The sequence below is a fragment of the Myotis lucifugus genome, unplaced genomic scaffold (assembly GCF_000147115.1).
Source record: "Myotis lucifugus unplaced genomic scaffold, Myoluc2.0 scaffold_43, whole genome shotgun sequence".
NCBI lineage: Eukaryota > Metazoa > Chordata > Mammalia > Chiroptera > Vespertilionidae > Myotis > Myotis lucifugus.
The window spans coordinates 1,996,147-2,012,690 of record NW_005871091.1 but is presented as its reverse complement, the minus strand read 5'-3'; the positions used below and the strand labels follow the sequence as shown (position 1 = coordinate 2,012,690).

The following is a 16,544-nucleotide window of genomic DNA, read 5'->3' as shown; positions in this document are numbered from 1 at the left end:
CTGGGCTAAATTCAAAGTGTTAGCAGGACTGTGTTCCTTCTAGAGGCTCGGGGAGAGTTTATTTCCTTCCAGTTCTAGAGGCCACGTGAATTCAAGTCCTTTTGCCGCATAAGGCAACATATTCATAGATTTGGGGGTTTAGGGTTTAGGCATCTTTGTGAAAGCCATTAGCTTACCTACTCTTGTTCGCCTCATGCTGAAGGGGTTTGTACCATGTGCCATGCATACTCTCTTGCTTTCTTTCTCACAGCTAATAAGAGGTGAACCAGGGTTTTGAACCCAGGGAGTCCAGGTCTGGAGCCTGCACTTTTAAAACAACTGCAATATATCTGATTTTGTAACCTGATGTTTTGTTTTGTTTTCTCTTTATATATTTTGAATAGTGTCCCATGACCCTAACTGTTTTTTTTTAAATCTCACTAAAACATGATTTGTAATGGCTAACTATATATTCCATCATAAAAGTGAGCCATATCACTTTAACCATTCTCCTATAGTCCTGGTTGTTTCCACATATGTAATTACTGAAAAATGCAATGGTGAAAGTTTTAGGCCCATACTGATTTGCTGAACTAGTGAAGTTCCTTGGGAACTGGTTAAGTGGTATAAACTAGAAAACGGTATTCCACAGACGTTTCCTTAGGTTGTAATAGGGATTCTATGAAGTGAGGTTCTCTGGTTAAATAAATCTGAGAAATGCCATACACCCATCCTTGAATTGGAGATTCCCAAACCTATTAGCACCAAACCCTTGGTGAAGTCCTCTGATAAAGAAACCTCTCTCTCTCGTTTTTAAAGCTTTCTTTAACCCGTGCTGTTCCCCAGGCCTCTGTGATCAGTGGCTCTGTTTGCAGCATTGAGTGCTATCTTACAGAACTTAGCTTTGGACATAGTTTTGGAGACACGGCTCTGGAATCATCCCAGCCAAGTGGAGCTGCTTACCCTCAAACACCTTTAAAAGCTTAAGTCTAAAAGTACTCTAGATGCAATAGTTTGAGCAAAATCATGTTTATAAAATTAACTTGAAACTGTTTTCTACCCTCCACTCAGAATTCCAGCCTAGCTTTGTTCTGCTGGTTCCTCTTGTCATAGAGCTCACGGGTACCTGCTCCCTGCTCTGTCAATATCAGGTGTCAGCCTTTGGCTAAGACCACCTGGTCTGCCCCGAGTCTGTGTGACACTTTCCATTCATGTTGTTTCCCAGGAACCATGACTGGGGTCCTTCAGGAGAGCTGTTTTGTAGAGTGTTCAGCTCAGGATGTTTGTCATTGAAAATAGAGCTCACTTTCAGCTGTCATCAGCTATTCAGCCATTCGCCAGGTGAATAAACAAAAATGAGAGCAAGTTTTGATGAGGCCAGTGGGGATGGAGCCTGGAGGTACTGGGGAAGTGCTGGGTGAGATGCATGACAATGAGCACCGGAGATGACCCATCACTATTTGGGGATCCTAACAGGGTATGTCCTCAGGGATAAGAAATTTCTAGGGTTCCTGAGACCATAGACAGGGATGAGCTAGACTCTCCAGGCCTGAGGCACAGACCATTTGAGTCAATTCATGTAATGATCCCAGAGGCCCAAACAATGGTGGTGTCTGGGGTGTCCCACTGGGGGAAGAACATGAGATGTTTTTTCATCATCCTAATTGCAAGGACTGTTGGCTGTAGACTTCTGAGGAAGAAGGTGGGTGTGGAACAGGTCCCGCTACAGCTTTGTAGCTGTCTGTGTGATTCCTAACATGGTTAGAATTCCAGTGCATGGTTTGAACCATACTGGTCTGTGTGGATGGGTGGGAGGGGGGAGGGGTTGCAGATCACAGGGCCCAGCAGAGAAGCCTGGCCAAGGGGATGGGGCGCAGTGTCTCCTTTCTTTGGGGACCTATGACTCCTCTGGAGCCTCTGATGTGGGCGTGGCTATTTGAAACTCTCAAGGACTTTCTCTTTAGAAGCAGCTGCTCTAAACCTGCTAAACCAGTCTTTCTTTGCTGTTACGCGTGCGCCCTCTAGTGTCTATAAATGGTAAAACTTGCTCAAGGGACCAATACAAAGACATGTCTAGAATACAAAGACAGAAGCAGGCAATGTCTCTAATGTTTAATGGTTAACCGCTTCTCTATACTAACCCTTTGCCCTCTTTGCAATTCTCTTTCAGCCTACATCCACCAGTGTCATTTAGGCATAATCAACATGATTTGGGTTCCAGACCAGACCTAACTCTGATTGCTAACAGCTAATGTAACTTGGGCTGGCATTAGCATCTGAGCCTCCATGGTCTAAACCGCTCACAGACGTCCTGGCATCCACCTTGACTACACCCCAAGGTCATTGTGAGGATCGAGTGACGTGAAGCCTGTTAATAAAATGCCATTTGCATGTGGTGGTTATTACTTCAAAGCCATTGAGCCTGTGATTCTGTAGACCAAACTTGTTTTGAGTTCATGTGCTTTGGTGAAGACATTTAAACTCTTTCCTCAGATCCTCCATGGGGAATTCTGTCCCCATCCGCAAGCGTTGAATAAGTGGCTGCTGTGTGTATTTCATCATGTCCTAATGGTTCATTCAGCAAACGTGAGCTCCTACCTACCACAGTGGGTGCTGGGATCCAGCAGTGACCGGGACGGACCAGGTCCTGCCTTATGCAGTTTATATCCAGATGAACTAAGGGGTTCATAAAGGATTGAGATGGTCCCTATCCTTAGGTGACTTTGCAGCTTGCTTGAGAAGAGAAGCTTAAACAACCAGATGGGATACAAGTCAGCATGTGAAAACGGCTTTCACAGAAATACAAACAGTGCCTGAAGCAGGGGCCTGACCGTGGTGTGTGTGAAAGGGTGAAGGCAGGGAATATAGACTATGCTTTCTAGAAGTTTAATGCTGGGGGAGTGGCTGATGGGAGGTAATTTGGACGCTTAAGAGGTCAATTGGAAAATAATGACGACCAACCTCGGCAGTTTGGTGTTTATTTCTAGTTCTAGAAGAATTGCAAACATTTTATGCACAATACCCACAAAATTGCTCTTTCTCATTCTAGGGACATTATTCTTTGAGATTCCAAATAAATAGTAACTGGGCAAATGGGATGCTTGCTGTTCTAAATGTTAACTTAGTCCTTATCCCAAGTGTCTGGGGTAGGCTGCTCTTATCACACTCACTTTACAGATATGGGACCTGGGATAGAAAAACAGTAAGTGACTCGCCCAGGGTTATTTGGCTGCTAAGCAGAGTGGATTCAGACCCACACAGGCTGGTTCCAGGCCTTGCAAGCTCACCTCTGTGCTAAATTGTTTCTCAAACCTTCATTTAAAAAGTCAATCTGAAATTATAGAGACCTATCTTAAGTATGCAGAGGTAACATTACCTGATTGCTTTAAAATATTTCAATCTTAGGAAGGAAGGAAGTAAGGATAGGTGACGCGGGTGTGGTAAAATCTTGATAAATGTTTAATGTATTCGATGGGGAGCCATTATAGCATTCCCTAATAAAAAATGGAAATCATTGCTAGCAGATATGATAAATTTGAAGTATTTTTACCTTGCTGTTAATATCAAAAGACTTTTTGTAAATGACTTGGGTAATTTAGATCAAGACAAGGAGTTTCCCTAGGTTACTAGTGTGCAGGTGCCTCTTGCAGATAAAGTGCCCTGTTCTATGTATGAAAAACAACTTTCCACCTTGTTGTCAAATTTGAGGGCCATGCTTTTTCTTTACACAATAAGGGTCGATCTTCTTGGCAGATATATTGGATAGAATAGCAAAATGACTGAGTTAGAAGGGACTTCACAGACAACTTCTTCCACAATTCTCATTTTGTAGCTAGGAGAACTTAATGATCTGCCCAGGATTAGATAGCCAACAAGAGATAATTCATGGAAGAGCAGAAATAAAAACCTGGGTATCCTGAATTTTAGGGGGCTTTCCAACCCCCATCAAAAGCAGCTGTGTCCAGAAAGAGGCTGTAGCAACCCTCATGGCGACACAGACCCCAGACTTCACCTGAAAGACCTTGGCCAAGGTGAAAGTCTGGGGAAGAAGAGGAAGGAAGATGAGTCACCTCCAGCTTGGGACTGGAAGGGGTCAAATGGGCCTTTAACCTTGGCAGTTTCCAAACTTTGGACTTGAATGGTCCCACGTGTTTTGTGTGTGTGTTTCACATTCCTTTTTCATAGACCCTTCATCTCCCACAAAGGGCATAGTTGGAACTTCTCAGAGGTGCATCTGGGGCTCTGTGGCAATAAAACCACCCCTTGATGGGCCAAAGTCAGGGCCGGGCATGGCCCAAGAGGGAGGAATGCAGAAGGTCTTGGTGACAGTGCCTAGAGTCACCACACCCCACCACCCTTGACCTGGTCTTATCTGAAAATCCCTGTAAGGCATTTCCAAAGTCCACATCTCACCTTTCCCAAGTCTGGTGCACACCTTTCCTACGATGCCTAAGCTGTCTTTGTTGGCATGCATTCCTTAAGGTTTGGGGGCTGGGCCAGGGTGTCTCAAACCTGAATGCTTTAGGACCGTGGCAGGTAAGGTAAATGAATGACGCTGGCCTATTAAGACTGCGGGGACCTGGGAAGAACAAACCTAGTTCTCATTCAAAGGTCCTTCAGCGCTGACTGTCCACGCCTGAAGCTTGGGGCAGGTCAGATGGTAGGTGATGGCTTTTGATAGACAAAAAAGAACCTGGTGAGGGGACCAGGAGACCTCAGCACAGCCCTCCCTTTGCAGGACCTCAGTTTCCTTCATCTATAAGAGGTGGGTCTCTAAGGCTGAAAGGTGCTGTCCCCTCACAGTCTCATTCTATGATCTATGACATGTCCCCAGAACTGGAGCCAGTGTCTGTCTGCCTGACCTGTATTTGCAAACTGCCCAACGGGCCTCTTACATCTGACTTTTTAGCACCGGGTCCTTGAGGTCCTTGTTGGGTTGTGACATTCTCCTTACGTACTTTGATCCCTGTAATAAAATGTCCTGCACGTAACCATTGTTCCGGTACCACGATGTCGGTGCTTGATTTTTTTTTTTTTATGCCCGTTTTCTCCTCTTTCTGAAAGCAGTCACAAGCAGACAAGCTTAGAAAGGGTGTTCTCTTCGTATTGTTTCAGGGAAAATAGAGAAAGTCAGACCTCCTCCATCCCCCACACCTGAAGGCCCCAGCTCGCAGCCTGACTTAGCCCCCGAAGAGGCTGCCGGATCCCAGCGGCCCAAGAATCTGATGCAGACCCTCATGGAAGACTATGAGACACACAAATCTAAAAGGCGCGAGCGAATGGATGATAGTAGTGTAAGTTCCTTCTCCTTTCCTCTCCCACGTCCCCGAGGGCGAACGTAGCGTGCCGTGTAGTGTTGTCTGCCAGTAAACTGGTTCCTAAGCCGATTTTCAAATGTGTGGTTTTACACGCCTGGAGGCGGGGTTGGGATTTTTGCCTTGTTTCTCAAAAACACTGAGCAGGCAAGGAACTGGTCTTTTTTCTGCCAACTGTAATTGGAGCCCCCTGGCCATGGTAGTGTGTGGATGTTTGGTGCAAGAAGGGAAGAAGGATGGAGGGGCCCTGAAATCATCCCAGGCACCAGGGAGCTGCTTTCTACCATCGCTGCCTGCTCTGTAGGGTTTCATTTCTCTAGAGAACTATGAGGATGCTGTTCCTTCAACATCTCCTCTGGGCAGTCCCTAGAAATGTTACTCAGTGCTCAAACGACTGAGTGCGTTGGGGCTGTTACCAAGCCTTGCGTTCAATTTAGCAGGAAAAGAGCCATTTAAAATGACGGTTAAAAACCACACGGCCACCTGCTCCCCTCAACCCTGAGAACTTCGCCTGTGATGTTCACATTGACCACGAAGGAAGTCATCTGCTCTGTGGTTTCTTTCTCTCATAAGAGACGCGAGGGCTGTGGTTCCACAGCCAGAAGCCGGGGATCAGCCTGAGGGGTCCACGCCAGCCTCCTAGGAGTCTGCTGGCCTCGGTCTCTTAGCAATTATTGAGGTGACTGCCTCTGCCCCCCGGTTACACTTCGGTCACAAATAGCTTGGGTCTGTGGAGGATGCCACCCAGTTTTCCTGGGACAGCCCTGGTGTAAGCCTGTTGTCCTGGTGTCACTATTAATAGCATCCCCTTCCACTCTCAGAAGTGCCCCGGTTTGGATGATAAATTATTTGTGCACCTTAAACGTGAGAGCTGCGGGGCTCACAGTCAGAACTCCAGGCTGACCTGTCACCTTTCACGTCCCATTGACTAAGTTAAAGGATTTCCGCCTTGATGCTCAATGTGGCTTTCACAATATGTTGGTAAAGAAAGCAAGCACACCTGTGACAGCTGGCTCACCTGGCACCGCCCCGGCTCTCTCCTTGGGTCTCCCCGGAACTCCTCCGGATCCTGACTCAGCTCCCCCATCAGGCCTATTGCACCGGGGAGGGGCCTGGCCCTCTGTGGCTGCTGCAGACTTACTTCCCTGAGCCCATAGGACGTTCTCTGCCCACCAGGCCACTTTAGCCGGCCCCTTGCAGCCCCACTTAAAGTATGGAGTTTACCTTTGGGTATCTTCTGCAGCCTGTGACCATTTTGCAGCCTCATGCTAGAAAAATGGCTGTTTCTTTCCTCCAGGGGTTCCAGCCATGCACCAGCCGCGCTGGGGAGGTGGGCCGAGCGGCCCCCTCGCATTCTGGGGGAGAAGGGGGAGAACTGATGGAACCGCTTTGCATGGGCGCCACTCGAGTGTTTTCTTACTGGTAGCACCCTAGGTGTCTCTCGTGTGTGCCTGTTGTGTCGAGGTGCAGACACTGCAGGGGAAAACCCACGCAGAAGGGAAGAGCCTGCTCTCAGCCCCTTTCATAGCAGAGGCGGAAGCCTCTTGCGGGCAAACTCTGGCTCTCAGGCAGCCGCCCGGGCGAATGCCAACCAGGTGGGACTTCCCCCAGGCACTGGGGCAGCTACTCAGAATTGGGGTTTCAATATACTGGTTGCTCTTCACCTGTGCAGTGAAGTGGCAGCCTCCTCGCTGTTTTTCTCGAGTAAATAAACATTTCATACAAGGAGGAACCCTACTAACTAATCAAGTTGTTACTCTCCCCAGATCTTGGATTCAAGGCCCAGTGTTTTTCACTGTTACTGATATGACAAGAGAACCAAGTTTGTTGTTGGAAATTCTTAGGAACAGGACAAAACAATCCCCCATAGCCCCTTTCAGAGACCCACATTGGGAAAAAGCATACTCAGATTGCTTCTAAAGCAATCTGAGCCCCAGTGACCCCACTTCCAGCCCTTTTGATTCAGGGGATCTTTGCTATTGTGCCTGCATCAGTCACTGGGTAGTATTTGAAGTTCACCTGCCAGAACGAACGAACCTTCAGTTGCTTCCCCGGCTGACCCGTGGCCCCTTCGTTAATTGTCTCTGATCCCAGAAGGAGAATAAATAGGAGCAGATGGGTTGCTTCATGCCTGAGTTGTGTAACTGGCTTCCCTGCCCCTAGAAGCTGTAGTTCTGTTCTGGCTCCATTCACACACGCTCTTCTCTGGGCAAACGATGGCTTCTTAGATTCCCCACCCTCTAAGAACCTCCCATGGCTCACCTGGGCCCAGTGTCACCCCGGCACCCATATTGGTGGGTCCACCTGCCAATATGCCTTCCAAAAACTCACTGAGGAGCCCCTCACACATGACCGGGACCCAACCATGGGCTTGTCCGTAGGTTTGTTCAATTCAACTCTTTCTGAATTGAACAAAAACAATTCTTCTTTGCTGTGCTTCCTAAGGAGAAGGCAGACTTACCAACAAAATAGGGAGACTGGGATATATGCATTGTGATACATTAGACACCAGGGCATTAACGAGCATGAAGGACAGAAGGGAGAGAAGACAGAAGCCCCCGGAGCTGCACCTGCAGTGCTCATGAGTAACTTGCCACCCGACCTGCGAAAACTGTCCCTCGCCATCAAAACAGGTGTGGCGCCCCCCGCCCCAGAGCAGCATTGGTCTCTGGAGACCTGCCCCCAGCTCAAGGTCCTGACTCTTTCACACTCTGTGACAATCACATGCAGGATAGGCGGGGAGGCCTCTGGCGCCTGGAATCCCTGCTGGGGGGTGACGTGGGGGATGACTGTACAGCATCAGCATTTGGTGGGCTTTCATGGTCCTGAGCTGTCCCCTCTCCTGCTGGGAACAAGGTGAGGGCTCAGAGGAGGACCGAAGGTGGAAAATTAAATCATGGACTTTCTCATGGAACATCACTCAGCAGTCACTGTCGGTGACAGTGAGTCGACTGTGGTTCTGCTCATTTTGCAGCGAGTGAAAAAGTCAGTGACAAACAACCAGAAAAAAAGACCCTTTCTCAAAAATTTATTCCCGTCTACCATCCCTGTTACCATCTCAGAGCAGGTGCCCACAGTTCGTACCCATCTGGGCTGGCTTCCTTGTTCTGCACGGCATGGTCACCAATGAGTGTCTGCAAGCTGGAGGCTTCAGCCAGGCCCCACTTCCTAATGGACCTCTTGGCTGTTTGGGGTAGGAGAGTTGCCCTGGGCTGTTTGGCAGCCTACGCAGGGCCTTTGTGAGAATGTTAAAAAGGCACCCCTTTTCCTCTGTGGGGACGCAGCCTGCCCCAGCCACACAGTAGGTGAGTGGAGCGGGGGGACTGAGCTCCAAGCCCACCAATCCCCTCCCCCACCCTGGTGCCTTTGTGCAGCGCACACACCACACACCCAAAGGCAGCCGTCCTGCTCTTATTGTGGGTGTCTCTTATCTGAAAACCTTCTGTGGAAATGTCCCCTTATCTGGGCCTGATGCCATCTCTGCTCCACACAGCACATTCTGGACTGGTGAATCACAGTGTTCTAAAGGGTTTCTTGGTGACATGCAAAAGAAGGATATTCAGGCAAGTGTTTTTCTGGCCAGTTGTTCCACAGCTTACCTGAGCCTCAGGAAACGATGGGTTGAGTCCATGATGCCCTTGAACTTGGTGGATTGCTTTCTCTTTCTTAAAGGGAAATGCTAGTCCGAGTCTAAATCCAGCCCCTCCCTCGTGCCTAGCACAGAATCTGCTCTTGGTGAGTGTTCCCTGTGTTCTCTCTCTCTTGCCCCAAGAATAGGTGCCTAGGACTTTCAGGCATTGTTGCCTGTACTGGAATAAGAGACGCCTCATCAATCCTCCCAGGTTAAGTCAAAGCTAGGGGCAAGCAGTTACTGCTTCTCTAAGAATTCCTGGCACACATTTTTCTGTAAATGAGGACACCCTTTGGGACACCCTTTGTGGCTCTACTGCCATCGAGAGGTTGAAAGAAACCCATCTGCCTCCAGTTCCCCCCACAAAAGCTCACCCACAATCAGTGATGTTTTGCGCTGCCCAGCTTTCTCTTGGGTTCTCACTCACACCCTAGGAAGGTGCAAAGAAGAGAACTCCAAATTCATCCGCTCCTAGCCAGCAGCCTGATCACTACAGAACTGTCATTTGTGAGTGCTACCTAGAAGAAGCCGTCAGCGATCACAGATCTATGATCTCAATGGTTACCCATGCCAAAGACCAGTGTAAACGCAAGATCACAGTCACAATTCTGGAGGGGGCTGCCCAAAGTTGGTCCTTCTATCTCAGTTCCCATAACCAAGACTTTTTTTTTTTTCCTGAGATTCTCTTGCAGCGACTTAGTCTCCTACAGGAATTCAAGGATCGTTTCAGTTCCTATGTGAGCACCCCACCCGCGGGAACTAGTCCATGTTCCCTAGGCATCCTTAGGTCAGTGTCAGAGACTCTGCCTCCACAAACCTTGCATTCGAGCCACCTTTCTCTGTAGTTAGAGTCTCCTTTTCATTGGACAACCAGCTACAGGACTGCTTTGGAGTTCAGAGATGCCTACAAGAACAGAAATGGCTCTTTGGATTCTAGCAAATCCAAAATGGCCCTCAGGGACCTTGCTGTGGGCAGCTGGTTACAAAGGCGGGGAGGAGAGATCTTGTTAATTCAAAGCACAGAAAATGGGAAGCAACAAATCTTGAATTAACAAAGTATGGCTTATCTGATATTTTTATTAAAAAATAAGAGGGTATCTATTTGCTCCAAAAGATACAGATTTCTAAATAAACTAATATCAGATGAAGCAAGTGTTGGCACGGGTGTGTAATGGTCTCCGGTGTTACTGCCCTCCTGTCTGCCCCCTGTGGTGCCGGTTCCCGGGGGGCGGGGGGTGTTTTGGGAGTGTGTCTCTGCCATGTACTAACCCTGGTCTTTTCCCTCTCTGCCAGTACACCTCTAAGTTACTGTCTTGCAAGGTGACTTCCGAGGTACTTTTCAACTTGTCTGTCTTGGTCTTCCTGCATGCCTGGCCAGGTGCATGCGGTTGTGGTGTGCCGTTTCCTGGTGGGTTGAATGAGAGGGACCAGAAAGCAGTTTGTCTCCGTATCTTTTTCTTCCTGTTGTTTCTGAACTGGGGGAACTGCCTCAACACTTTGGCGTGCACGCAACAACGATACGCCCTGCTGTGCTTTGCTGTGCCGTGTAGTGGGATGGAGAAGACCTTACCCCGCTCATGGATCTGGAAGATGTGTTTAGTTTCTTCAGGCACTGATAGCAAATGTACCCTGGTCTGGTTAGAAAACAGTGCAGCTCAAGAGGACCGAGTCCTGTGTTTGCCTTAACACAAATCCAGGGGGCTCCTTGTCATCGCTTTAGGATACGTTATTCCAGAAGTGAACCATCCAGCTTCCCTTTTACCCAACTGTTAAGTCTGTATTTTTGTTTTGGAAGCTTTGCGAATTGAATTTCCCTAAAAGTCTCCTTTCCCCTACAACTTTATTTTATTTCTTAATATATGTTTTTATTGATTTCAGAGAGGAAGAGAGAGAGAGAGAAATAGCAATCATGAGAGAGAATCATTGGTTGGCTGCCTCCTGCATGCTTCCTACTGGCGATTGAGCCACAACCTGGGCATGAGCCCTGACTGGGAATCGAACTGTGATCTAGTTGATAAGCCTGCGCTCAACCACGTAGCCACGCCAATGGGGCTACAACTTTCTCTTATACAGATTTAACAAACTTTTGCTGTGAAAAAGCATATTTTTCATTTTCCCCATTTTTTAATATTTTCTCTTTCCTGTGAGAAAGCATTTCGTAGTTTTATTTCTACAGCACTGTATTATTTTTATTTTAAAAGAATTATTTCAAATATACAGAATTGTGGAGAAAATCGTTCATTCATTTGCTCTGTTAACGGCTTTTTGAGCACCTACTATGCATCAGACACTTTTCTAGGTTCTGAGAGTAGAGCAGTCAACAAAACGGTCCCTGATGTCATGGAGCAGGCATTCGAATGTGCTAAATGACATAACATAATAAAATAATAAAGTCTACTATCCAGCTTTGTCCATTCTTATCATTTCATAATATGTGCTTAATATTTTAAAAAGAAATTAATATTGCAAGTAGAACTTACCCCTCCTGTTACTTCCCCCAGTTCCCCTTTCTCTCTCTCCTGAGAGGTAGTTATATTTGAGTTTGGTGTTCATGCATGTTTTTATACTTACACTACATATGTGTAAATAATGTGTTCTGATTTTGCATGTTTTAGAACTTCCTATAAATGACATCATATTGTAGTATCCTCCACTCCTTACTTTGTTTTGTCTGCATTGTTTTAGATGTGTCCATATTGATGTTTATGGTTCTAGGTCACTCATTATAACTGCCATATAGTATGCCATTGAATGAACATGTCACTGTTTATTCACCCTCCTAGTGATGGAAATGTAGGTTGTTTCTTGTTCTAAAAATTTTTTTATTGCTGCTACCAACAATGCTTTGCTGGATGATATCATCCATATCTCTTTGTGCACCTATGGGAGAATTTCTCTCCGTATCCAGAAATAGAAGTACTGGTTATAGGGCTTACATAGCCTCACATTTACTACATATTGCAAATTATTCTTCAAATTGGTTGTGCTAACCTATAGCACAATATACTTTAAATCTCCCTATTTAGCAAAATTATGTATAATTAACTATATACATAAGCTGATGATTACCAGCAGTTTTCTTTCATAAGGTATAAAATGAATATTGAGAATATTACATGTACCTTTCTCAATGTCTAACTGGTTTTCAGAACCTTAGATATATTTTTTAGCTTTCAAGTACACCTTTCAGTTTATATGTGCAAGGTGAACAGATGGCCAGTTTGCACAGGGTAGAGATCCTTATAAAAATGCCTTATATTTGATTACCACTCTATAGTTTATGAATTCCCTTCACATGATGATAGAAATAATTATTGTTTGAGAACTTATTATACACTGGGAACTATTGCTAAATGCTTCCCATATGGTGCCTCATTTATTCCTCAGGCCAACTCTATACTGTATTTTTTATTGTTCCCATTATACATACAAGGGAACTGAGGCATGAGGGTAAACTTTCCCCAGGTGACACCGTCACGAGGAGGTACACCTAGACCTGCCTGGACTTCAGAGTCAGCACTGCCTCCTGAGAAAGCCGATGACGTAGGGCAGGGGTGCGTGTCCATTTTGCAGATGAAGAAAGTTGAGGCACCAGATACCATGAACAAGAACAACATGCTCCAGAGCTGGAAATAACGCTCAGGACTTCCAATTCCGGTCCAACACTGCTGCTCAATGCCATGTGACCATGCACTGCCCAGAAGAATCCTCTACTTATAACTATAACAGATTTGAAAGCATGCTTTTTCCTACTGATATCTTATTCTTAGATATTGAGTAAGTGGCCATGCTATGCTTACACACAAAACACTGTATGACATGGCTTATGTGCTTAATAATCTGTGTCTTACATGACAAGTCCAGTTGTCCCTGCTAACGCTCTGGAAAGTCGGTTCATTTGTCAGAGGGGCAGAGAAGCAGGTTGAGATGGACCCCCAGGGTCTGCTTATATCTGGGCTCCCAGCACTGCCCGTCGCCTGCATCTCCTTGCTTCTCTGGAGTTGCCAGCATCACTGTTGCTGTCAAAATGATTGTTCTTAGAATAAGCAAAGCCTTCCTTGCTATTTGGATTATCAACCAGGGTTGGCTCTGCTGGACTTTTCTGTAAAATCAGAAACTTGGTACCCTAAGCTAATGCCACAATAGATGAGCTGGCTGGCTTGCATGGGCATGCTTTGGGTGGAGTGTCATGTACTCGACTATTTCTCACATATTGGCAACCTATGTGTTATTCAGCTGGGTCTCATCTTGATCAAACCGAAGCCGGAAGTTAACCCCCCCCCCCCCCAGGAGTCCACAGACTATCCTAGGGAGGGAGGCCCTACCCTGATGGTGGTGAGCTGACTCGTCCTTGATGTTGTCACCTTTCATCTCACTTATTAGCACCTATGGCCGTCAAGTTACATCAGAATGCTCAGGTTACTTTTTATTGGCCTGAAAAGCTTATCCTCCCCTCACCCCCCCACCCCCCCACCCCCACTTAATGTCTCCTTGAATCTTAATTATACCAAAGTAGGCTTTCATGATATAAATATGATCACAGCTTGTATAGATCCACAAAGCCTAATGGATAGAGTTCACACTGGCCCAGTTGTTTGGCGTTGTTCTCTAGTTTGCTTGTTTACAGTGTGACTAAGGCAGTCGAGAGCTGTGCTATCACTACCAGCTCTGTGAGGATATTTCAATGAAAATTAATTAAAGTTAAATATTTAGTTTCTCAGCCACACTAGGCCTATTTCAAGTGCTCTGTGCCATGTGTGGCTGGCGGCTACCCTACTGGATGGCCCAGGTACAGGGTATTTCTGTCAGACAGCACCCATCTGAAGACTTGATGCAGTCAAGTCTCATTCAAAGAAACTTGCAGAACGTTTCAGGGAAATTAATCATCTATATTACTAACTATAGGTCAAATAGCAAAGGGACTTTGGCTATGAGTGCACACCCAAAACCTCCCACCTCCCACCCCTTTGTTTCCTCCTACCTCCCAGTGGAACAGGCACTGTTACTCCCCCCTCATTAGAAGCTATTGAGAGGGCAAGGAGGGGAAAAACAACAAACAATGGAGAAATTGGTTTGTATACATAATTAACATCATGAACTCTGCGTAATTCTTTCCCCTCTCTCTTCAGGTCCTTGAGGCCACACGGGTTAATCGAAGGAAGAGCGCATTAGCCTTGCGCTGGGAGGCGGGGATCTATGCCAACCAGGAGGAGGAGGACAATGAATAATAAACTTCCTTCCACCCACGAAGCTTCGTGCGTGCTTGGGTTACCAAGAAGCCAAGCCATCCACACATCACAGCATTTTAATGGAGTATTTATTAAAGTGCAAACAAACTCAGCAATCCTTCCGTAGACCAGAAGCTGCAATGATGAACCATAACGTGAAAAAAGAAGTCCACCCATCAAACTCTAACCCCCAGGAGTCACCAGAGAAAGGATTTTTTGTGGCTCAGAGAATCGCCTGGATTTGGACCAATCTGCAACTGTTCCAAAGGACAACGAAGTTACAAGCAAATCAACATGGTTGCTCCAGGCAGAACTGAGACCAGCCCGGCTGGGTGGGAGGAAACGCAATGGCGATGGGCCCATTTGAGAGCAGTGGGCCCAGGCGGGTGCAGTCTACAGGCACAGGTGCTCTCTGCACCCGTGGCCCGCCTACCGCTCAGCATCAGAGGTGCTGGGTTAACTCCATTGACTCCAGCAGCCATAACATGAATCCTGTTTCTCTCCTTGCTGAGAAGAGGCAATGATGATTCCATTTATCTTACACTTCCTTGTTTTTAATCTGGAGCAATGAATGATCGCAATACATAAAAATCCCTATTTTTAAGACAATGTTTCTTCATATTGCAAAACACAATCTGTTCTACATGAGGAGGTTGAGAAAGGGGGAGAAAGCCAAAACCAAATGGATTATTTTAGCTTTAGGATCTTGTCTGCTTAGGCTATTGACTGATCTGCAGGTTAGGAGAACACATTTTCATGATTATGTTTCTTCCTATGAAAACTATATTTAGTGGACAACAACTATTTTTATGATGGGATGGGGGAATATATCCATGTATAAAGCCTGTACACATTGAACATCTGGTTCAAGAGGGTAGGGGTATTTTTAGAATGGCAACAATTGAAAAGGGGCAAACTCTGCCTTAGAGAGGTAGATGACGAGAAACGAAAAGGGGTTTATATTTTATATCATAAAGTGGACCTTAGGGGTGGTAGGAAGAATGAGAAATTATTTTGGATTAATCAGAAATGAAACATTAAAGAAAGGTCATGAAGGTAGAGAGAGAAGGGAGGGAGGAAAAGTGGGGGAAATAAGGAAGTAAGAGGTATTTTTGTTGAGCAGCCAGTGTTTTTCCGGATGATACAGGAAAATATAGACTAGACATTTAAGTGCAGGCTTGGAATCAGCTACAAATGCTAAAGATGGTGTGTGTGAGTGTGGGTGCTTGTGTACACACGCACTCACCTACCTCTGTGTGTTTGTGTCAAGTGTGGATGCCCACGAGGAAGAGTGTGCGTATGTCAGGATTAAAATCCCAGAGCGATCATGGGACAGGGTGTGCAGTTATTTCCTCCAAAGCTCTTAGCCAGCGTCAGGAGTGAGTGAGGATTTCTTTTTTTATGAAAAGGGAGATAGAGGCACCGAACTGATGCAGTATTTGTCATTGTCAACTGACCTAACATGGTATTTGCATGAGTCACAATTGCAGAGTTTGGAGCAGTTTTGTAACTTGACGTTTAGGAAAGTACCATATTTATTCTCATGCTTTGTATTCACGCGTAGCATACTACAGAGGATGCCAGCTTTACTCTTTCTGTCATTTAAAGCAATATGACAAGGGCACCCCGTAACGGAGTGCCCCATGTTTCTGGATGAGAAAATGTTCCATTCTGGCCATGAGAAAAAAACCTGACCAGCATTCTTTTTCTTTTCTTTTTTCCCTTTTGTTTTAAAACTGTGGTTTTTACAAATAAGCAATAATGAAGTCAGACCTCACTAAAATTCATTTTTGTTTTTATATTGTTGTGTCCTAAGCTCTAATGTGTTATTCTGATGAGTAGCAACTCCACAAAATTTGTATGTAGATGTTGTGCACATTATCTTTGTTTCTTTTATTAGACTAGTGTTGACTTAGGGGGAAGTTTATTGACAGACAAGTAGTGGGCACAAAGGAAAATTGGAACTGCTGGATCATTTACAAGGATCCTTTAAAACTGCCAAGGGAGCCTGCAGTTTGAAGCCACATTCTACCGATGGGCAGTTGGTGCCATCTTTGTATGAATCCTGCTCTTGAATATTCCAAGTGAATATTCAATGTGTGCGCCCACCACTGGGGGCACCAGACGAATAATATCCCTGTGGCAGGAAATTAATTCTGGAGCGGGGGAGGCTGGCACGGAGATAGACTTTCTCGGGAAAATGAGGTCTGGGTTAGGTTAGAAGTCCCGTCAGGTGACATGGGACAACCAGGAAGGATGCTTTGCCCGATGATGTCCAGTGTCCCCAAGGCACGCAGCGGATGAAAACAGGTGGGTCGGCAGCTTCGTGGGGCCCAGGGCACAGCGGCCGCTGGCGAGGGTGAGAGGAGCAGAGCGCTTCTGTGGGTGGCA

The 16,544-nt window shown here is 46.1% G+C and overlaps 1 protein-coding gene across 5 annotated transcripts in view; it reads left to right on the top strand.

Annotated features, from left to right (window-relative positions):
• The window catches only part of AKAP2 (A-kinase anchoring protein 2), a 155,571-nt gene extending 139,522 nt beyond the window's left edge, over positions 1–16,049 (top strand). For 3 of the 5 annotated variants that reach the window (XM_023753291.1, XM_023753294.1, XM_023753295.1), the window contains 2 exons: positions 5,095–5,273; positions 14,055–16,049. In XM_023753291.1, the coding sequence (XP_023609059.1) occupies positions 5,095–5,273; positions 14,055–14,153 (278 nt within the window). In that variant the 3' untranslated portion in view covers positions 14,154–16,049. Of the gene's footprint in view, positions 1–2,149; positions 2,392–5,094; positions 5,274–14,054 lie in introns of those variants that run through there. The other 2 variants (XM_023753293.1, XM_023753292.1) reach the window with 2 other exon arrangements.
• The last annotated feature ends 495 nt before the right edge of the window (positions 16,050–16,544 follow it).